The sequence below is a fragment of the Tympanuchus pallidicinctus genome, unplaced genomic scaffold (genome assembly GCF_026119805.1).
Source record: "Tympanuchus pallidicinctus isolate F22 unplaced genomic scaffold, pur_lepc_1.0 scaffold26, whole genome shotgun sequence".
NCBI classification, from domain to species: Eukaryota; Metazoa; Chordata; class Aves; order Galliformes; family Phasianidae; genus Tympanuchus; species Tympanuchus pallidicinctus.
The window spans coordinates 13106960-13130018 of record NW_026294743.1 but is presented as its reverse complement, the minus strand read 5'-3'; the positions used below and the strand labels follow the sequence as shown (position 1 = coordinate 13130018).

General features: G+C 40.8%; 1 protein-coding gene across 1 annotated transcript in view; it reads right to left on the bottom strand.

Annotated features, from left to right (window-relative positions):
• The window catches only part of DCHS2 (dachsous cadherin-related 2), an 86715-nt gene that overhangs the window by 28641 nt on the left and 35015 nt on the right, over positions 1-23059 (bottom strand). Inside the window, 4 exon segments of the mRNA XM_052690103.1 lie at positions 3307-3406; positions 4189-4376; positions 5728-6747; positions 8079-8315. Coding sequence (XP_052546063.1) covers positions 3307-3406; positions 4189-4376; positions 5728-6747; positions 8079-8315 — 1545 coding nt within the window.

The window sequence follows — 23059 nt, the reverse complement described above, 5'->3', positions numbered from 1 at the left end:
AGGACTGGCTGCATGCTAATAACCAGCAAGTTCTAATTGAACATCCTATTGCATTTATTCCAGATGCAAGGAAAAAAAACTCTACGATGGAAGAGTAACTAGCTCTTTGTGAATTCTCCATATTCAAGGAACACAACTGAAATCAGTCTCCATTTTTTTTAGTAAAATTGGAAAATATCTATTACTTGATATATATTACCACAAGCTGAGGAAATCAAAGTTGTCATAACTCCCTCTCCCTTAAAATACTATGCAAACAATTCAGGTACATTAATTTTTAATAAGCTGTGCTGGCAGGTTAAACAAAGTAATGTAGAACAGCTGCTATTCTAATAAGCAACTGTGGTAAAAATAAACTCAATGCATATGGACTGAAGAGAACACTTATAAGGAACCATACTTCCATAGGCACCTAAGAGAGCATGAAGCTGTTTATGTTCTCCAAATCTGCACATGCAAATCAGTTAACTGCACACAGAAGTACTCACTTGTATATACGTTTCTGTATATAGCGAAATACTTGCACCTGCAGCATATGACCAAAGGTTGAGCAGGCAGGTTAGAAAACAGAGTTCTGACAACTACCACAACACTTTTCCCAACACTGTTCTGTTATTTTTGAGCAACTCCGTGTTTTTAATGCTCCACGAGTCCCTTCTGGGCTCCTCTAGCAGTCAGAAACATAACAAACAAATTGCCAAAGGGACATAACATGTAGAGACAATTCATCTGAATGAGACAGGTCCACATTCTGCATTTTTTGATGACTGCCTCAAAATACTAGTGCTGCTATATTAGTATTCTCGTACATTCTGGCTTAGATCCCAACAGTGTGTCTCCATGCACAGATAAGCTATTTTGTTCCAGTGTTTCTGGAAACAAAATCCCAGTTAAGTAAAACAGCAGAGATAGATAGGAAAGACGAATACAACATGAATGCCATTCAAATATTTTTAATGTATTGCTAAAACTGACATAATTGATAGAGAAAGCTAACAGTGACTGAGGACGTCCAGTGACTCCAGACACTGCTTAAGTGGCTAAGGACCAATAATTGCTTGCTTTTTCATTTGAAGTAACAGAGTGTATAGTTAAGGTCAACTGAAATAGGCATCAGTCAACACAGCTTCTAGAGGTTCAAGCTCATTAGAGACTGAAAGGTAAGGCTCAGGATTTATATTTTTTAGTAAAATAAGAGTGATGATCCCAAATCCTCAACATTCTTCAGAATAATTGAAGCTGGAAGGGAGGGGAAATGGTTTTAAGCTGAGGGAGGGGAGATTTAGGTCAGACATCAGAGGGAAATTATTTACTCAGAGAGTGGTGAGGTAATGGAACAGGCTTCCCAGAGAGGCTGTGATGCCCCGTCCATCCCTGGAGGTGTTCAAGGCCAGGCTGGATGGGGCCCTGGGCAGCCTGGTTTAGCATTAAACGTGGAGGCTGGTGGCTCTGCATGTGGCAGGGGGGTTGGAGATTCATGATCCTTGAGGTCCCTTCCAACCCTGGCCATTCTGGTATTCTGTGATTCTGTGATCAGGACCATTTAGACAACCAGAAAAGAAACATCCTTTAGACTCTATCACTCCACTAAAATTCAAGTATTGCATGAAATCATCAGTTCTGTAGAAGTAGCAAGGAAGTCTGATAATTTTAATTTAGTCATGAATAATTTCAAAGGGGAGACGATTGATCCCAAATCAGAAACATACGGCACATATTAAGAAAAAAAGACAAATCAATTATAAATATTTTGCCCAAGATAATAGAGGACAAGTGTGAATGAGTGTTAGCTTGCTCTCTTTCTAAGTGCACTCCAAATTCTCCTCTTTTTTCTTTTGTGAGTTCAAAGTGAGGAATAAGGGAAAAAGGTGGGTACTAAGTTTGATACTCAGAGCATCTCAGTCATAGCTCCAGAAGCTCACACTCGCTGCACTTCCAGAAACCTTTTCTCAACTTTTCTCTCAATAAATCACCTCAGTGAGGCAACTTCTGCCTTCATCACATGGTCAGGTTTTAATGTATCTGCAGAAAGCTTAAGGATTACTTGTTTGGGTTTTCTTGAAAGAGGGAGGGGCATTTTGAAGGAAACACTGAAGGCTGAAACTCATCCCCCAGCCATATCTTCATTTTTCACTTTACAGACCTTTTCCTCATATAATTTGCCAGCATCTGTTATTAGCCCTCCTGCATGTCTTAATCTCTTGTTTTTATATTTATCTACGGTTGTATTTCTCTAGTCTCCAGTTCTCCAATGAACACGATGTCTACGTTTAGCAAATATGGTCATAAACTGCATCACATTTCTTCAAGTTTTAGTACTGAAAAATACCCCTGAACTAGAAAACACTATTTTAAATATAAAGAAGGCAAGAACTTCACCATGTCGCAGAAGAGCAGATGTTAAAGGCTGTAAGCCAACCAAAAGCAACAACAAAAATTAACATCAGAGAAGTCCAGCTGTTTCTGTATTTGTTTACCAGGAACATATAAACCTGTAAGGCCAGGAGGGGTCTTTCAGTGGGTTGGTTTTTTTGTGCGTGGGTCTGTTTTGTTGTTGTTGTTGTTGTTGTTGTTGTTTGTGGTGGGGGGTTTGGTTTTTTTTGTTGGTTGGTTGCTTCTGTTTTTATCCTTTTGTCCTTTCTAGAGACATCATTTTCAAAACCAGACCTATTTTGTGTTGCTAGTCTTTTTTTACCATTGGAATTCCTTCTCACTCTGCTCTGCAGCTCTACAGAAAGGGATAAGAAAATCCAATGTGCTGCTTAAAGGAAGGAATACAGCCAGATGCACAGAGAGGCGGTGACCCCTCAGGAACGCTGATACAAGGCTAACAAAAGGGTACAGCATAAACTAAAACCCACAAGCTTAATTGTTTGCTCAGATTATCTGCTGATCCTTCTGATTCCTGCCTCAGTCTATTGTAAACCATTCCTCTAGCAGGAGAACCTTCTGTTGGTCTTGGGAAAGGGAGATCATCTTTCTTTTACCATGTTAGACAACTGACTGAAGCACTGAATTGTTCAGCACAACACCATGGACCTAATCCCTTGCAAGTGCTGTTCAGATGCCCTCTGTCTGGCCACAAAAACACCCAAATCCCTGGGAATGTGGAGTAGAGGGGAGGGAGGGAAGCTGTCTGTGCCTTCAGACATAATTAAGACACAGAATGTTCCTCTTTCATATTTATATGGGCAGCACTTCTCTAACAGACAAGACAGACTTGAAATTCAGTACGTATGCATGCATCTTTAACATGGTGATTATTTCAGTGTATCTTTGCTTATGAATTCCACTTTAGATTCTTACCTGGTTCTGCTGCATATAGTACTGTACCATTGTTCCCAGAATCAAAGTCCTTTGCAAAGACAGAGGTGATGAGCATTCCCGATGGCTGCCCTTCCAAAACCTGTCATTGAGCAGTTGATAAATTAATTTGCAAGCATAAATGGATAACTGTGAGCCTCAAAAGAAATTCCTCCCCTTAGCACAAGAGCTTACTGCTGCTATATTTTCCATCTCAGTAAGGTGTACAATCAGCACAAATGGCATTTCAGAAAATGGTTAAGTAATACAGTTCTAACAATCACGGAACCACCATGGTTTGGATTGGAAGGGACCATCAAGCTCCGTCCCCTCAGCCATGGGCAGGGTTGCCAACCATTAAATCAGGCTGCCCAGGGCATCATCCAACGTAGTCCTGAAAAATCTCCTATTATGGTCCGCATATATTACTAATCCAAAAATATGTATGAATTAATATAGCAGATTCAGAGGTCAGGAGCTGGAAAAGACTACTACACACATAAAGAAAATTATACATATATCCTTTGTGCATAACAACAGTCTACATATTTTGCTTTTTTTTTTTTCATTTTAAAAATTTTATTTGTTTACAAATTTTGAAGGTCCTGAATATACCTGGGTAAAAAAAATGTGCAAAAAAAAAAAGAAAATTCAGACCAGTAGCTGCTCCCTCATCGATTAATTAACCTTAACTGAATCTCAGTTGGGTCAGGCATTGCAGGCAGTGCACTGGACTGAAAGATGTGTGCTGCGCTTGCTGTTTCACTCAGCAGGCACCAGCCTGGCTCTCTGCTACGCAGACCAAAATCTCGTGTACAGTTTGAGCTCTTACCACAGGGTGGTGCTCAGAACAAACCCTAAACTGCAGCACAGGCTGCTACAGACCTTGATGCTTAGCTTTTTTCCAGGCGCAATCTGAGGGAAGATAGGTTTATTGTCGTTGACGTCCATCACTGAGATGTACACAGTTGCTGTGACATTAAGTGGTGGTGACCCATGATCAGTCACTAGTACAGTCAGCTGGTGGTGTGCTTGTTTTTCACGGTCTAAGGCAACCCAGTTTATAACTTCACCTGATGGACATGGAAAATGAGGGAGAAAGGGAATTGCATATTATTGTACGCTAGCACTAATCTTATAACATGCAGTAATCAGATGTCTTTTGATATATCTTGTTGCTGACACTGAAATCCCAGCTTGTGAATTCAACTCCATACAAATGTTATGTCAAAGTGTGCACTTGTACTTAAGTGAGACATTACATTCTTCACTGTACTTCGGATTCCCCTGAGAAAAGGCGTAAAGCAGCACAAAGCTGCTAACAAACCCAACCGGGATTTTCATCAAATTTCAGGACAGATAATCTATGAGCACAGGGTTTTAACTGCTGAAAAAAATGGGCTTTGTTATGCCCATGGGTTAGCCAATCTGAACACAACATCTGTACATTAATCAGGAAGCCTTATGTCTCCTATACATTCTGGTAAACCCAGTAAATAAATCTAACGCAATCTCCTCTCCATCTGCTCACCCATACTCAATATAGCTGAAGATTTGTGGTTGACCAAAGCCCTTCACACAGATAACAGAGGTACTGTTAAAATAATATGTGGTTAATTCCTGAGATTCTGTTCACCTTTAGATTTCTTTAGGAATTCCCAATAAACCTTTGCTTTGAAATAACAGTTACGAAATTCGTAGAGAAATTCTGCCTACGAAGACAGAATCTCCAAGAAAATAAATTTTAAATAGCAGATCTTTAAGCATTAGATATTATTTTGCTAAACTGGATTACTTAGAATGCCTAAGTTCCTTACAGAATCCCCTTCCCCTGGGATTTCCATGCTGTATTCTCTACTGCTATGCTGCATGGATATATTATCTATCTCACAATGCATTTGAGATTCCCTGCAGAGTACACACTTTGTGAAGAATTTATTTCAGCCAATTTGCTTTTTTCAGTGCCGTGCACAATATGAACTCCATACTGATTGATGTAGCTTGCTGAAGCTTCCAGAAATGTTTTAAAACACTTTCAAACATCACACTTACTTTCATAATTTTTTACAACCTATTCATACTTTTCAATTGTACTTGATTACAGACAATTGCCTGTCAAGAGTCTCATATCTACTGAAGCTATAATTTAATATTCCCTTTAAATTTGGAACAGTGAAAACTTGCACTGAAGTGATTAGAATGAAGCTACAAAAACAATCAAATCCTAAGGGTTAGTTTGTCCTTCATAAACATGATTTATTTCATTCTCTCAACTGCGAAGCTTCCAGTTAGAATTTTCACATACCAACCAACCCAAGAGACCCACAGCATTTCCTGAAAGCTTTATACTTCATTTCCATTCCTTTAGGGTGGGTTGCTTTCCAAAAGCAATATTAAGCAGATTATAAATCATAAAAATGCTACCTGTGTTGGAATTCATCTTGAAATACTTTCCATCAGACAGAAGCAAATATGAAAGTTGTCCATTTCTTCCCGAGTCTTTGTCAACAGCTGTGACAGCGCCAATCACACCCCTGGGAATTGGACTTTCCTCCATTTTGAAGAAGTAGCTCTCATGCATAAACACAGGGGAATTATCATTTTCATCCAGGACATTTACTATTACTAACGCGCTTGCACTCTGCATGGAGTTTTCCTCTTCTGAGGTGCTGACCAGGGCTCTAAAACTAAGAATCTGTGCACATTCATAGTTCAAACGTTTCCGAAGATAAATACAGCCAGTATCAGATCTGATTCCAAATGCAGCAGAATCTGTGCTAGACTCTATGGAATATGTCAGCCTGGAGCTAACATGGCGTGGATCAAATAAGGAGGCTTGAACCTGAAGGATGTGAGAACCTGGAGATGTAGCTTCACTGATTTCCACTTGGTACACCAACTTCTGGAAAACCAAAGTTGGGCCCATCCTCTGCTCTTCAACAGTCACTGTCAACAACAGCAAAGAACTCAGAGGAGGGCTTCCATGGTCTTCAGCTGCTACATACAGAGTATATTCTTGTTGTTTATCCTCAAACACCATTTTGATGAGGCTTACCACTCCAAGATCTGAATCAATACTAAATGCATTTGTCTGATTGCTGGTAAGACTGTATTTGATTGCCCCGTTGAGGCTGCTGTCTTTATCTTCTGCATGAGCAATGTACACAGCAGTGCCAGGAGGCTGCGTGCGTGAAATAATTACCTTATCAGACCTGGTAAGAAATACTGGAGGGCTGTCATTAACATCTATCACAGATATATTGACGTGGGTGCTGCTGTAAACAGGAGACTTTCCCAACTGTGACTGAATGGTGAGCATGAAAGCAGACTGGGTTTCATGGTCAAGCTCTTTCTTGATGCGAATGATACCAAACTGGGAGTGAATATAGAATCTTCCCTGCGGATCACCAGAGGAAATTCTGTATGAAACCACTTCTAAAGAATCTATAAATAAAAATAATAAAAGTTAAAAAGAATAATACTAGTAGAGTGATAGCATGAAGGCTGGTGAGAAATGTGAAGAATGCATGCTGTTCAATTCAGTGGGATAGCTGTAAGCTACACAGACTTTGACTTGGTTTTTTTATGCTTCCTAGTTCCTATCCCCAGAGCCCTTCAATAACATAAATACTGCATAAACTTCATCTGAGTTTATTTATTCTGTGTACTTGAGCACTGTTTGCTTTTCATCTCCAGTATGATAAAACTATATAGTGAAAAATTGTATAATAGCCTCTTGTTTTTCCCTAATCTGAACTGAAGAAAAATGCTCCTATAAATTATTAAGGGAATCACTTCACTGTACACAGACATTCACTGCAGCAAGGAATGAGACAGGTAGCAGACCCCTCCAAGAAAGGCATTTTTCTGTCATTACTGATCATGGAGGACCACTGCTTCAACTTGAGGCAGCCAGATGCTGTCTAAAGCAAGAGCTATGTAAAGGCTTACTGCCAAGGCTGCCCTGCAGGTGCTGCCTCTCTGGGGACAGTGGTCAATGTACTGTCCCTTCCAAGGAGAAGAAAATGGAGGGACATGACTAATCACAAATTCCTAAAACTTCTCTCTCTGCCGCACTTGGAGATTCATCACTAAGTCACTATATGAACACATGGCTCCCAGCGCTCTGTGTAAAAACCAAACACACATGGTTCTCAGGACAGGGTATTTTATGGCAACCCATTTCCCTCTAAAAGTGACTAAACAAAACAAATAGCTTAACCATATGTGTTTTTAAGGCCCAGTAAACACCCATCTAAACTTCACCATTTGATTTGGAAAAAAATTTCTTTTTTGTAGCAGCATATCTTACAGATTCTTTGATAATTCAGAATACCCTCTGCTCATGAGTGTTGCTCTCAGATATTCTTTCATGGAAAATGTTTTAACACAAGCCACAATCTTTCAGTGTACGCCCCATCTCCACATTTACAATTACACAAATCCCTCTGGAAAATACAGCATCTTCTTGCATGCAAAATTTGTATTAGAAAACTAAGGCTTCTTTAAACCATACTGCAAATCAAGTAAGTAAATTAAAGTTAAAAAATGGGGCCATTCCCAGTGGGCCACCAAAGAAATGACCATAATCTCCACCTGATCTAGAGGGCATCCCAAAATAGCAGCGATTGCACCAGCTGCTTTAAATACCAGCTGTAAATACTATTTGATGCTCATCAGAACTAGTAAGTCATCTGAAAGTTTAAATGAATATTATCTGTAGATGTTCCCCATTACACCCATAAGAGAGAATCATCTCTGAACACACAACTCACCCGGAGGCTCTCTGGCCTTTACGGCTCCAACCAGGCTGTCTTCAGGTGCATCTTCAGGTACAGAAAAAGCATACTGGGATCTCTCAAATACGGCAGGGGGCGAAGTGGTCTGAAGGATGTGCACCGTGACAGCCGCATGGGTGGCTGAGGAAAGACCACCCCCATCCCGTGCAGAAACTACCAGAAGCACCACAGAATGTGCCAGGTGACTGAAAGCTGAGATCAGGTAAATAATTCCTGAAAGTGCACAGAAGTAAAGGAATAATGAAAAAAGTTCAGGATTCTCTTCTCCAAACCTAGCAGGCTGTCAAAATGGCGTCAGCATTCCTCTGGCTCTAAGAGAGAGGGCTGGACAATGTTGAAAAAAGCTTTCTAGGACTGTGAGACACAACTAAGGAAAAATGTCCGAAGGCAGTGACTGTGCACATGCTTTACCACTTTCCAATCACTAGGCATGCAGTGTTCCCTTTTTAAGGGCCAAAGGGCCAAATTTTCTCAAATCATACAGTCTTCTACCGTGCTCAAAGCCACTCACAGTAAGCTCTGTGTCACAACACAGCATTGCTGTTTTAGAAACAAATTTGGCTAGATCTCAGAACCTCACTGAGCTACTGGAGTTGTTCTGAGCTTTCAGCAATGTTGGGAAAAAGACACTTTCACCAGTACTAACATTTAAGAATCTTTAAGTGAGTTTTAAGAATCTTTAAGTGGAGGAAAAAAAAACATGTTATGAGAAGGAATTTCTCTTTGCAAATGGTAAAAATTAACTTTATTTCCAACAAAATTTGCAGTTAATTCAATTCCCCACTGAAAACATCCAGCCAGAGGGGAGTTGAAGCCCCCAAATGCAAATCTCAGGAGCACTGGGCTCTGTGGAAATTATCTGGAAAGCAATCACCTGCTGTCTGATTACAAGTTTCTATTAAAATACCATCTACTGCCATCAATTATGTTTCATCTAAACTATGTGAAATAAATAATCCTGTGAAAAGAAAATGCAATTCTCTGTCCAGAAATACAGCACTTTGGATGTACTTTCCTTAAGAGAAACACATTTTCATCCACTAACTAGTGAATGAGAGACTAGCTGTCTCCAAATGCATTTTCTTTATGCTACTATGTCTTTATGACCATCAGCAGGAATCTTGTCCCATCTTCTGCAATGAAAGGTTGTCTAACCTTCAAAGAAAGCTTTACTTGAGCAAAGACATCCCAGGAGTGAGAATCACATACAGAATGTAGCTCTCTACTTTTAAGCTCTGAGCTATGTTTGTGGCTTCCTGGCTCTCAAGATAGGTTTAGTAAGGATGATGTTAGGCACTTAAGTCAGTCACTGATTGGTCCCATTGACTAACAGGGTAAAAATTAGGAGAATCAGTGCATGATTCCACTACAGCATATCTTGTGAAAATTCAGCATGAAGCCATAACATGGCTGCAATGCACTTTTAAGCAGAGTAACAGAAAATATATAAAAATCCTTATAAATATTGAAATGTGCATGCTTTGCACTTTCCAAGTACTGTCAGGACATCATAATAATAAACTGTGCCTTGACATGCTTAAAATGCCTTCCAAGCACCCTCATCAAGGATCAAGGAAGAACGCTTTCTATCAACAACAAAAGACAGATATTCCAGTGTGACAAACCACAGTAAAACCTCGAAGATATAGGTGGATTCAGAATTCATTATCAATCCGGTTCCTATGACAATAATTGTTGCAATTCCAACCCTTTTTTCAGTCGTTTTTTTTTTTTTTTCCCTGGTCTTCTGATAATTGGGTTTTATGATTAGTTAGCTTAACGTGATAGTATTCCAAAGACATAAATTTCTGTCATTTCCTGAGGTAAGCTGAGCAACTGTAGCTCGAAGGAAAAAGGTTTTTAAACTTTTTTCTTTTTCTTTTTTCCCAGAGGTTAAACTTATAAGTATGGATTTTCAACATTGCTGCTGCCAAATTAAGTGAAAACATGAAATGGACTGTATACTACTAACTTTACCTATTAACTAATGGGTAGTTTTATATTGAAAACCCCTACAATCTCGTTTTCATTTTGGATACTTCAATATCACAGAATCACAGAATTGTAGGGGCTGGAAGGCACCTCCAAAGATCACTGAGTCCAACCCCCCTTCAAAGCAGCCCCTTACAGCACCGGTAGGCGTACAGGCTGGTCTTGAATATTTACAGAGAAGGAGAATCCAGAACTTCCCTGGGCAGCCTGTTCCAGTGCCAGACCAGACCCAGCACCAATCCCTGGGGAACACTGCAGGTTACAGGTCTCCAACTGGACTCTGCACCACCGATCACCACCCTCTGAGCTTGGCCTGTCAGCTAGTTCTCAACCCACCTCACTGTCCACTCGTCTATCCTACACTTTCTTAGCTTCAATATAAGGATGTTGTGGGAGACAGTATAAAAAACCCTGCTCAAGTCAAGGTAGTTGATATCTACTGCTCTCCTTCCAACTACCCAGTTGGTGATGCCATCATAGAAGGCTATGAGGTTGGTTGAGCACAATTTTCCATTGGTGAATCCATGCTGACTATTCCTGATGACCTTCTTCTCTTCCAATTGCTTGGAGATGGCATCTAAGACAAGCTGTTCCATCACCTTTCCAGGGACAGAGGTGGCCTGTAGTTTCCAGGATCCTCCTTCTTGCCCATTTTGAAGACTGGAGTGATACTGGCTATCTTCCAGTTCTTTAGGCACCTCTCCTGTTCTCCAAGACCTGTCAAAGATGATAGAGAGTGATCTGGCCAACACCTCTGCCAGCTCCCTCAGCACGTGTGGATGCCTCCCATAAGGGGCCATGGATTTGTGCACACTGATCCCACCTAGATGCTCCCGGACCACTTCCTCCTCTACCATAGAGAAGCTCACCATTTCCTGGACTCTCTCTTCCCCCCAGGGTCCAGGAGTCCCAAGGGGGAGTCTCTGAAGTGAAGACCGAAGCAAAAAGGTGTTCAGCATCCCCACCTTCTCAGCATCCCCCATTACCAGGACACCTCCCTTGATCAGCAGGGGACTCACATTATACTTAGTCTTTCTTTTACTGTTAAAAAAAACCCCTTCTTATTATCCTTCATCTCCTTCACCAGCTTCAGTTCCAGGAGAGCCTTCCTCATTGCTTCTCTGCAGGCCCTGACAACACTCCTATACTCCTCCCAAGAGAACAGGCCCTCCAGATATCTGGATGGTTGAAGTCCACCATGAGAACCAGCACACGGGATTGTGAAACTACTTCCTGCTTCTTGCAGAAGGCCTCATCGACTCCATCTTCCTGATCTGGTGACCTGTAGCACACTCTCACAGCAATGTCAGCCATACCAGCCCGCCCCTTAATTCTCACCCAGAAGCTCTCCACACATTCTTCCCCCTCTCCCAGGTGGAGCTCTTTACATTCTAGTTGGTCTCTCATATAAAGGGCACCTCCTCCACCTTATTTCCCCAGACTGTCTTTCTGAAAAAGGACACAGCCCTCCATGACAGCATTCCAGTCATGCGTCCTGTCCCACCACAGCCCTGCAACCGTACACAGATCTCCAGCTCATCCCATTTATTTACCAAGCTACACACATTGGCATACAGGCACTTAAGGGAAGCAGCAAGTGCAGTTACCTATAGAGGGACACAAGAAGATTGTAGGTGAGGTAACAGCAACACGACCTTTTCTGCGGAGTCCTCGCACAATCCTATGGGAAAACTCAAAGGTTTTTCCCCGCAATCTCCAACAGTGGCAACATCCCTCAGCCCTATTCTGTCACATTTAACTCCCCTCCCTTCCCCCTTCAGATCTAGTTTAAAGCCTCAGTAATCAATCCAGAGAGTTTGCTCCCCTGAACACTCGTGTCGCACTTGCTCAGTCGGAGTCCATCAGGAGCCCACATATCTGGTCTCTCAAAGGCCTGCCTAAGATGAAAATACCCAAAGCCTCGATCATGACACCACACCTCAGCCATTTACTCAACATATTCTCTATCTTCCTGGGTCCCGGCTACGCATCAGGACAGAGGAGAACACTACCCGCACCCCTGATCCCTTCAACATCATTCCAAGAGATGCAAAGCGCTTTTTAACATTCTTCAGTTTCATCACTGCAGCATCCCAGGACCCAGTCTGAATGACAACATAAGGATAGTAGTTTTCCAGCTTAATGAGCTGCGGTAGAAACCTTCCCAATGTCTCTAACTTGCGCCCCAGGAAGACAGCACACCTCTCTGGAGAGATTATCTGGGTGGCAAACAGGAGCCTCAGGGCTCCCAGTAAGGAGTCCCCAATTACTAAGACTCTCCACCCTTTTTTTTGGTGGCTCTGGTATTGACACAGTGCCCTGACTAGCCCCACTTCCTTTGCCTGATACTTCCTGTATTCTCAACGTGCTTATCAGGGCACGGGTTTCAACTGTTTTCCAGACCCTCACTCCTATCCGGCCTGAGAGCCTCAAATCTGTTACTCAGGGACACTGCAGGGGACTCTGCAGGAGTTGGGGGGATTGGGGAATACTCTGAGTACTGGGGGCAGACACCTCCTTCTGCTTCGAGCAGAGGCGAGGGTCCAACTCCTTTCCTCTTGTGAGTTGTCTAGCCCTTTGTCCAGCAGGTGAGCAGCTGGTTTGGCTGCTCCTACTTGCAGGGACTTAGGAGGAGGCTTTATGTCTGCAGTGGGAGTAGATTGACACCTCTTCCTATCCGTTTCCCTCAGAGATTCCCCGGAGCCCCTCTGGCTGCTGATTTCTTGCTGCAGCCTGGCCATCTGCTCAAGCAGCTCCTTGAACATGGCACACCTGCAGCCATGACAGCCCTCTCCTCCCTCAGGACACAGGCGGACAGATTACAGAGCTCCTCACAGGCAGGAGACTGGATGTAGTCCAAGATGTATGTGAAGAGTAGAAAAACTTCTACGGACAAGCATCATGCTGAAATCTATTCTTTAAAAGCAATAAATAGTGTGTCAAAACACCCCCTAGCCAAGAACAGAAAAAAACCTGCTTCCCTTCTGGAGCACCGACTGTTTCATGGACCAGAAATACTTCAGACATTAAGCTATATGATGACTCCATTTACTGGGAAGGAAGCTGTAGAAGTTAGCAGTACTGGACCATATTTTCTGTTTCTGCATTACTGCACTTGCCTTGAAGATTTTACCTCCGGTCATTCCTCACTGGGTAGGAGAGTGTGCTGGAATCAATTCTGGCTCACGAGGGTATGTAAATTGTTACAATTCAATGTGCTACAGTGAGTGCAAGTACTGATAAAGGGTGAACTTGTGACTGGACCTGCATCAAAGTGCTAAGGCACTTCCAACACTGTTCTGTACACAACAAAAGGTGAAATGAAGCCAACGTTTGCCCAGAATGTGCAAACGCACTAGTGAAAGACAGGACTCTGTGTCACCTGCTGTTCTCTGGTAACAGCATAATGAATTCAGCGCACAGGAAGAAGAATAAAGTCAACAAACACCAACATTTTCTGAGATTGTGGAACTGGATTCCCTAACAATTGTAGATGATGTTAGTATTCCTTTAGCAAATATCCTAGGATGGGACATGGACTGAAACAACTCAGACAGTAAGCAGATGGCAAAAAGGTATGCTAGTTCACTACCCCAATTAACCTCCAAAGCTGGTCTCTAAACCTGCAGTTTAACATCACGTAGGTCATTGCAAACCCACTGATCTATTGGGAGCATGTCTGACCCAGTGCAGCACATTAACTTCTCAATGCAGACATTCATACAGCTCTGCTTTTTTACGTGTTACAAAGAAATATGTGAGAAAATTTGCCTTGGAGGGGCACACACAGTCAGGTGACAGACTTTGCATTCACATTAAAAACAGCACTGTCCCAGGGAGAACCAGAGTGTCTGACAGCTCCATTTAACGCTCAGATTGCAGTTTTAGCAATTCATCTGTATTTAAGATGCACCTGTTTTGTTTTGGTGTTTCTTTTTTTAGTGAAGCTGAATTTTTGATGGTAACCACATCAACATTCTGCAAAATTCTGCACTGTTTGAAGAGCTAGTTTATCAACTGTTAAGGGAAAGGGAAGAATTAATAAGGAACTATGGTGTTATTTACTGCCTACCCACATAACGTGCTCAGCTTCAGCTTATAAAAAATACTCGTAAGAGCTTAATCTTCATGACATAAACAGTGGTTAGAATTTCAGTGAATACTGGTTATCTGCAATATAAGGAACTGGTACTTGGATATTTATAACATAGCCTCTGTAAACGTCCTCAGGTCCCAGTCAATCCTAAAGCAGTGCTCACCAATCCCATGTAAAACTCCAAACAAAATTTACAACTCTTAAAAAAACCACTTCCAATTATTTCAAGAAGCTTAGAGTTCAACAAAGGCAAATTTTTTAGAGTGCTGGCTCCATCAATTTATGCTTTTTTTTTACAAGAAAAGTTTGTTTTTGCTTTTCAAATACGATGGAGAGATGCTTGACCCTTTTGTCCCCATGTTAAATTTCAACATAAAAAAAAAAAAACAGCTCAAATTTCCAACAAGCATGATTGCTGCACCTTCTTCAAATCAAACAGCTCCTTGGACATTTCCCTTCATACTGCTTTATTCTATTAATCTAACATAATGGTAACTCAGAACCTAACACCAGTTCTCTTTGTGTGCAAATGCATAATACTAGGCTTGAGCTTAGAAACAAAGAAATGGTTAAAAACAGCATTTAACAGTGAAGTGGGCTGGACTCTTACCAGACCAGCTGTTGCTTTCCAAGAGAAAGGTTGACCCTTCCCCACACCCCTTGCAGCTCCAGCGCTGCCATCTCACTGCACTTTCAGCTGCCCAGCTGACTGAAGTTTTCCAAAAACATCTTAATGGAAGACCTCTGCAATCCAGCTGCCAGCTTGAAGATTCAAAGCCAGCAAATACACAACTTGTTGAAAAAGCTCCACAGCCAGAGTAACCAAAGGTGGTATTTCCTTGAAGGCACTGCACAAAAAAAGATATGCATTTCCAGCAGAGGCACTAACTAAAGCATGATAAGCACAATAAGAGATATTTGATGTTCTTGTATTGAGAGCACTGCAGAACAATCCAGCTGCTTATCTTAATCCTCTAAAACAGAATTTCTGCTACATACATTCCTTACTATGTTCACTTTAACAGCCTAGCAGCGTAGGCATTTAGTCAAGCCTATTTGTTCTTTGTGTGACTTGGCACTCTTTGTTTTAAGTTAACTGAGAACCCAAAGGAGAGCCTTCGCTTTTCTGCAGAAACCGACTGCAAGGCCCCAGGACTGTCAGCTCCCTGAAAACTAAGCTGGACAGAGACAGGACAGGGGCAGTGGGGTGCCAACCCTGTCCATCTGAGCTCCTGCTGAGAAAGGCAAGGTGCCAGGCCAGTACCTTGTTCTGCTGAAATGGAAGAGAATAACAGAACATGTCTCCACTGCCAGCAGTAGCTGGTGGTTTCTTACTTCACACTTCTTGCTTGAGAACTATACAATCTCTATTAAAGTAACGTGCTGATTGCCTACATTTAACTGTACTAGCCTCACGTTATTCCTCTCCTACAAAATCTGAGGTTTGAGTGCAGTTTTTCTCTTCTTCATTTTTTCTGCTGCCAGCCCTCACCAGCTGCGTCACACAGACGAAGAGCTGTGGCAGAGCAGCACCAGGGCAGCTCATTCCCAGTTGGTTTCATCTGGTGGATTTCTGAGATCTGACAATGAGTGAATTACAAGAAAGGAAGGTGGGTTAGAATTTTCTTTTTGGAAATACTTTGCACTGTGTCACGCACAATGAGTCTCCACATATCACTACTATTGCACTGTTGAACTTTGGGCATGTAGCTTGCAGGGATTTTTCCCTTTGTACATGATTGATTCTACACAAATTTTATCTGTATGCTTCAGGAAACGTATGCTTCTTTTTCCTTTACTACTCAATAGATGGGAACTCAGTGATAAAGGTCACTGTTCATGGATTATTCAGTTGACATCTCTACTTGCTCCTTTGTGTCCTAACATGAATAAAATTCTTCAAAACTGAAAACTTACTGAGCTAATCCAATGTCTCACATGTATTCCTTTAATTTGCAGCATTGTGAATATGATATCAATTTCATGTGAAAGATTAGAAAAACAGTAGAGGAAGAAACATCAGTTACAAGATGTGGTCTCAAAACGTTCCAGAATAAAAACACTCCTAATTTTGCACGTTATTTATAAGAACTTCTTCATATGTTTAGCAAATGGTACTTTATGCTGTAAGAAAATGCCAGAAGTAGTTTAAAAATAAACTATTTTTTTCCTACAATACTATAGGAAAACATCATTAATCACCATAAAAACAGCCTTGCTTTCTTTAAAAAGGATGCTTTCTTAATTTACTTTGATGCCTATTACAATCTGCTACATATTAAACATCCAATAAAACATACAGTTGAGAAAAGTTAGATATTTTCTTTCCCAAAAAGAGAAATTTTGGTATTTTAGTTTTTATTGTCAACCTATATTGTAATAAAAACAAATAAGACTGTTTCAGGCAAAATGAAAATCTCCCAAGATGCAACTGTCGAATAACAGCATTTCCATTTTCTTCAATAAAACAGTACTTGTCAACATTCGTAACTGGAATTAATCTATTCTGTGCTCTAAACCAAATAAAGAAGGTTATTTAAACTCAGTCTGACATTAAATTGAATTTACATATGGTGCTGCAGTAGAGTACTGGAAGTAGTACAGGACTGAATTGCACGCTGCCAAACCAAGCCAAATGTACCAGTGGAAGAACCATGTTGCAGAAGTCTTTTCTTAACCTCTCCTTTTTGCTTTCATTACTAGGTGCTGTTAAAGATTTAAGATATTGGACTTAAATCTGCTTTCTGGATGACTAAAGTAGAAATTGCTACACTCTTAAACCTCTATGTTCTTCAACTGTCTTCTTCCTTTATTTCTATCCAATGGATTAAGCCCCTGGATTGCCCCCCATCTCTTCCAGGACAGCTTCCATTCCATACATCTCTTCCATTTCAACCTCTGTTCTAGACATCTAATATGGTAAAGATTCACAGAAATAAGAGCCTAAATGTCTTAAATTGTCAAAAGAAAGAGAAAAGCTAAGTTAAATGATTATACTGCTGGGATGTCAACTATGTGAACTCTACCTTCTATACATCCTTTTTATTCTGTATCTTCAAACGAACACAAATCCACGGCTATTGACCTTCATGACTTCACTTCTCATACACAGTGACTAGCCAGTTGTTCTAGACTGTTGTTTTAAAAAACAACATTATTATTAATTATTATTATTATTAACTATTATTATTTTTGTTCATTTGAAGCAGCTTCTTTGAACCAGGATGATAATGAGATGATAACCATATTTATCCAGCTTTCAAGAAGGTTATCACTAAGATCAACGGAAAAATTACTCTTTTGCCCATGGGTAAAAGAAAATGTTAACACTTGCAACGTAATGAATGTTTGTAAATTTAACAATTTAACTAAAGTACTGTGTAGGTTTTCTGCCACTTGTGATCATATCCTGTGACTTACAATTTTAATTACTTACTCAGCCACAAATACAAACACCTTGTCTTTCAGCTTATTAGGTAACAATAGGGAAAACAAACAAGCATAATTCAGATATTTTCTTAGCCAGGAATGCTGTTTAACTTGCTCTGACAATCAGTTCACAAGTGGTGTTCATAAACCACTTACAGATCAGCTACCTAGAAAAGGAAATAAATGAAGCCAAGATGACAAGAAATAAATGATAATAATTCATGATCTAGCGAAGGAACCAGTCAGCAGTTCTTCAGCCACACATTTTTCTAGCTATCCATTTCTCAAAATGTTTTATTTTCCTGTGGACAGTCTATCATCAACCAAGTGAAAAATACTGCTTCAATTTTTTCTCATAAGAAAACACAATACATTATTTACAAGAATACAAAAGTGTGTCACAAACAATAAATACAGAATCCAGTAAAAAAAAAAAATGCTATTACTAAAATATGCTATTGTGCATATGCATACTAAAATATGCTATTACTGAATTAGAATTCAAAGAACCTTTTAACCAAACACCTGTCTGACCAATAATTATACTGCATCCACATCACAGTGCTCGAAACAAAAGATGGCACCCCTTCAAAGAGCTTGGATGTGGCCTGACCTCAACCTCTATGAAACAAAAGTGTCACTGATAAATACAGCAAGTGGTTAACCAGCTAGTGTGATGCCTGTCTTGTGAACACAGTTCACTCTGCAAACCAAAAGACTTTCCTGATAGGCCTATATAATTGCTTTAACAAAGTGACAGCCATAAATCAGCCATTGAAGAGGTTACAGTTTTTATTTTATTAATTTACCCATCTCTCTTCTAAAAATGAAAAGGGATTTGTGGAAAAAAGTGAATTTTTAATGAGTATTCTAATGAAGCACTCCAACAGCTTCATCTTGCACATGATTTTCATATATCATAGTGTAATGTGACAAACTGTTCACTAGTAATTAATTTACATCTCATAACACTGAAAATACCTTTGTCTATTTATACAGGCAACACTCAGGGCTATAATCAACAAAGTAACTCAAAGATGAATGCACTGACTTTAACTTCCCATTTCTAAATGCTCTACTAGTGAGAAAAGATAGCTGCTTAAGAATAAAACTTAACAGAAAGGTAAATCCATGGAACACTCCAGCACCATTGCTGTGCCTCCTTTCAGGTCCTATAACACTTGAAGGAAAATAAATAAAACAATAGTGTTGTGTTCAGCTGATAGGTTTGGCAATCAGAGTGCTGAAGAACTGCTGTTCCAGTCATATTTGGACAACATCTGCCATTTACAGAATGCCGTCCACATAAGTAGATAATCTAAAGATCCTCACATAATCTTGTATGCAACCTCTGTAAGTGTACAGAGAAAGTTTACAAGGACAAAAACAAGAAAAAAACAACATCCTAAGAAGTGAGGAGGAATAACTGAAATCTCTGCACCACAACGAGCCATTTAGTCATTCTGAACATCATACAGCTTTTGCAGCTGTTTAACCCACAAAGACTGCAAAAACTCCTGTGTAGCAAATTGGCAATTTTTAGGTTCATTCTGCCTACATATTGCCAACAGTCTAAAATAGTAAGCACTGTTGTAGGTACACTAGCAAGAACATAACTAGAAAACATGTATTCCTCAGAAATCACACATGCCACTAGTATTAATAAGTGAAAACAACACACAGTGTGTATGGGAACTACTGAGTCACGGCCTGAACCTCTGATTGATCACCTGAGGCGGGCCATAAGTCAGCCAGAGGAGCACAGGTGAAGGCAATTCCTAGACCTATTTAAGAGCTGGCTACCAGTGGGGAAGGATCTCGTCTGGAGATTCCTCCTTCTTGTGTTTTGTGGTGAGCCCAACTAAGGGTAAGCCTTCCATTTATTCTCTTTTGTTATCACAATCTACTTCACCTAACTCTCTTGTTTATTTTGTGATCGTAACATTTTAATATCCATTGATTATACACAGTCTGACCTCTTGAATTACCCAAGAGATCTGATTAAGTGCAATCAGATTCTTACAATGATTTATGGGCTGCTTTTGCTAGTCTTTACTAGTGAGGCTTATGTCAGCCTCCAAGATATTCAGCTCTTGGGAATCCGCAGTCACCCCAGAAATATAAATTGATCTTGTCTCTTGGTGACTTGAGGGCATTAGAGTGCACTGTGCACCAGTGCTTTATATTTCTGTGGTTCTGATGTGCCAGGCCATCTAATCCACACAGCCCAGTACGCTCTATTATCCCTTTCCCCTCTCTGGCTGGGCTCAGGCCCCTCTATGACAGGTTACCTCTGTCATTCTTAAGGCTTTTGCTATGTCCAGAAGCAACTAGAGCAATCACCTTTATGGAGAAGTTCACCATGGTGCTTGATCTGTCTTGTAATTTTTTCATCCGTGCTTGAAGTGAGGAGTGGGTTGTTTGTGCCACTTCTTCATATCTTCTCCATAATCACGTAGGTAATGCCAAAGGCGATACGTGTCATAGTCTTACTGTTGTCACTTGCTCAAGCAGAAGGATGTTGTCTTTTAATAGTTGAGATGTTGGATGATGCAGACCAGGAGGGAACCGGTAGGCTGTTTTGGGAATCCTGGTCCCCATCAGGTGTATCTGATACTGCCATGGATTCATTGGTTCCATCAGCAAAAAGCACGGTAGACAGTTTGTCTATTATGTCTTCTTAATTGCTCTCCATTTTGTCCAGTTGGTCAGTCACTTTTGCAGTATCTAAAACACAAGCTCGCAGAGGGCTTGAATGTAACTCAAAGTCTTGAAGTTTATTAATCAGTTCATTTATAAAGGGTATTCTTTCCCCTCTGCCACACATTGCTGCAATGTGCTGGCGTGCCTTTCTGGTGCAGTCTTTGTGAATGTACACCTGACTTTCTCAGGATCACGCTCTTAGTCTGGATTGTCAGGAATGAATGCATGGTCATGTAGTATTTCCACCACAGCGTACTCTCTCAAATAATGGATGCCTTTTTCCATGTCAGCGCATTTCTATCAGTCATCAGATCATCTTTGAAGGGATACTTTTCTTTTATGGCTACCAGCATCCACTTCCAGAGAGTGAAGGCCTCATCCTGGCACGTACTTATACCTCTGTCAATGGCTGAGTCCCTGGCAATGCTACTCAGTTGGAGAGCTTCTCTATCTAGTGTCACACTATTGGCCACATTGTCCCAGTATCAAAGTAATCAGGTGACAGTAGGCTCGTTTGAGCCTACAGACCTCGAATTTCATTCATTTTCAGAGTTCGAGTAGTAATGGTGATGATATCTTGCTCACCTCCTACTCTTCCAGGACTCGCTGTTACCCTCCTAGGCATTGGTGACTGTGACCTTATTGGGGGTCTCAGCACTCCCTCTGGGTCCCTTAGAGCTCAGAGCCACTCCTCTGGACCTCTTCCCTCTTCTCTTACAGTATCTGCTTCCTCTACTTTCTCCTCCTTCTCTTCCTTCTGTTCTACTTGAGTTGACTTTCATTTTACTTTCCATCCCTATAAGCATTAGCCAGGCCCCAAATCATTTTTGCCTCCTCAGACCTGCCTGAGCCACAACATCCCTGTCTCAAATATCTGCTCAGGCTCTCAGGATCTTGCAGGTGTTCAGGAGTAAAGTTCCATGACACCAAGGATGTCCATCTCTCTACAGTCTCTCCCAGGACCCTCCACACTCTCTGCCACTCAGTATTCTCTGGTTTTGGGGAAGGCTTCTTCAAAATATGATAAATACAAATACTCAGTAAAATAATTAAAATAATGAACAGTATATTCAGGGAGATCAACGTGAACAGATGAGCATTCAAAAACATAAAAGATTCAAGGCAGAGACTGGGAGCCTGCTTAAATCTGGTTTTGCCTGCATTCTCCACCAAGCACATCAACAGTTTATGGGTTGATTTGGCCTGGTTCTATGACTAGTGAGGCAGAGGGACCTGTGGGTCTGCACCTCTGGAAATGGGAAAATAAAGGGAAAGAGGGCCCCAAAAATAACAGTGGCAACAATCTGAGGAGAAATAAACTAATTTGCTAAATAAGATATCAGAATGCAAGACAACACACTATAATACAATACAATAGAATATAATTAAAATTGCAGCTAATAAATCAAATATAATGAGAGAGTAACTGAAGGCCTTACACTAATGCTCAGGCAGGATGTGCAGTTAGGTTGAGCAGCAGGGAGGAGAGCCTGGTCTCATGAGCTTGCCAGGGGCTTTATCCCTCCTCTGAACACAAAGTCCCCTAGGGTATGTAGTTCTTCTTTTCCAGACAGGTTCCCAGAACTGGAGCATTAACTCTTTAACTCCCAGTGCACTACATGATGTTATGATGTGGAATACCAATAACCAAAAATCATAAACCCATGACAGATTCCAAGCTTTATAATGTTGGGAACAGCGTTTCTAACCTAAATGTGTTTGTCATCATGAAATGTCAGTAATGATCTCACATTACTTCACCTGAACTTGGTCTGCCTTTGATCAAACACTGTGATAGATCTGCAAGGTAATGGCATCTTCCATGGTCTTCTTGATTAAGAATGACATTTGTCCTACACAAAGTGCCAAAAGTGAAAAGAAAAAAAAAAAAAAAAGCTTAAAAGGTCCCAATCTGAGGAAGAACCCTTTATAGAAGGAAGAACTTCAGCACAGCCAGTTCTTCTAGCACAATCAACACAGGTTCTCTGACGAGAGGCAATATGACAACTCTAAAGTCTTAAAAATATATATATAAAATAATCCCCTGTGCCAACATCATCAGGAAGCAAAACTGTTGATCAGGATACATACAGTATGTGAGCAGTATGCAAGGGCGAGTTCCCAGTACAGTGGGAGCTGCAGCTTGGTTAGCTACTTTCTGAAAGATCCATGGGCCTTCATGGATACATGGCTCATGTTCATTCCAGCTGACACTGATAATTACTGTAGGATTAGAAAGCAGGCTACACAGGCTGCCTTATGACCATTGGAAAAACAAATCAATCTGCCAGATTCACACTGGCATAGAAAAAATTAATCTAGATTTGTTTTTGCCAAAATTGCTTTCTTGCTTTCACTGTCACAGCTTCATTGAACTTCTTCCTGGAAACCAGAAGAGGGAAGGGTCACACCAGAAAAAAAAAAAAAAGGCAGAAGACGACACTTCTGTAGATAATCATCAAGTTATGCAGGGACTCAGACGAATATTTTAAGACTGCGAGAAGAATGGGAGACATTCTGTAGCACAATGCATGGAAAGATTAGGACAGAAATGGAGAGATGAAATGAAAGAAGAAACATTTTGAGAGGGTTTTGATTGCTTTTCAAATATACATCTAAAAATTTGAGGAATTGAGAGTGGGGCTGGTCTCTTCTCTCAGGTGACAGGACGAGGGGAAATGGCCTCAAGTTGCACCAAGGTAGTTTAGGTTGGATACCAGGGAAACCTTTACAGAAA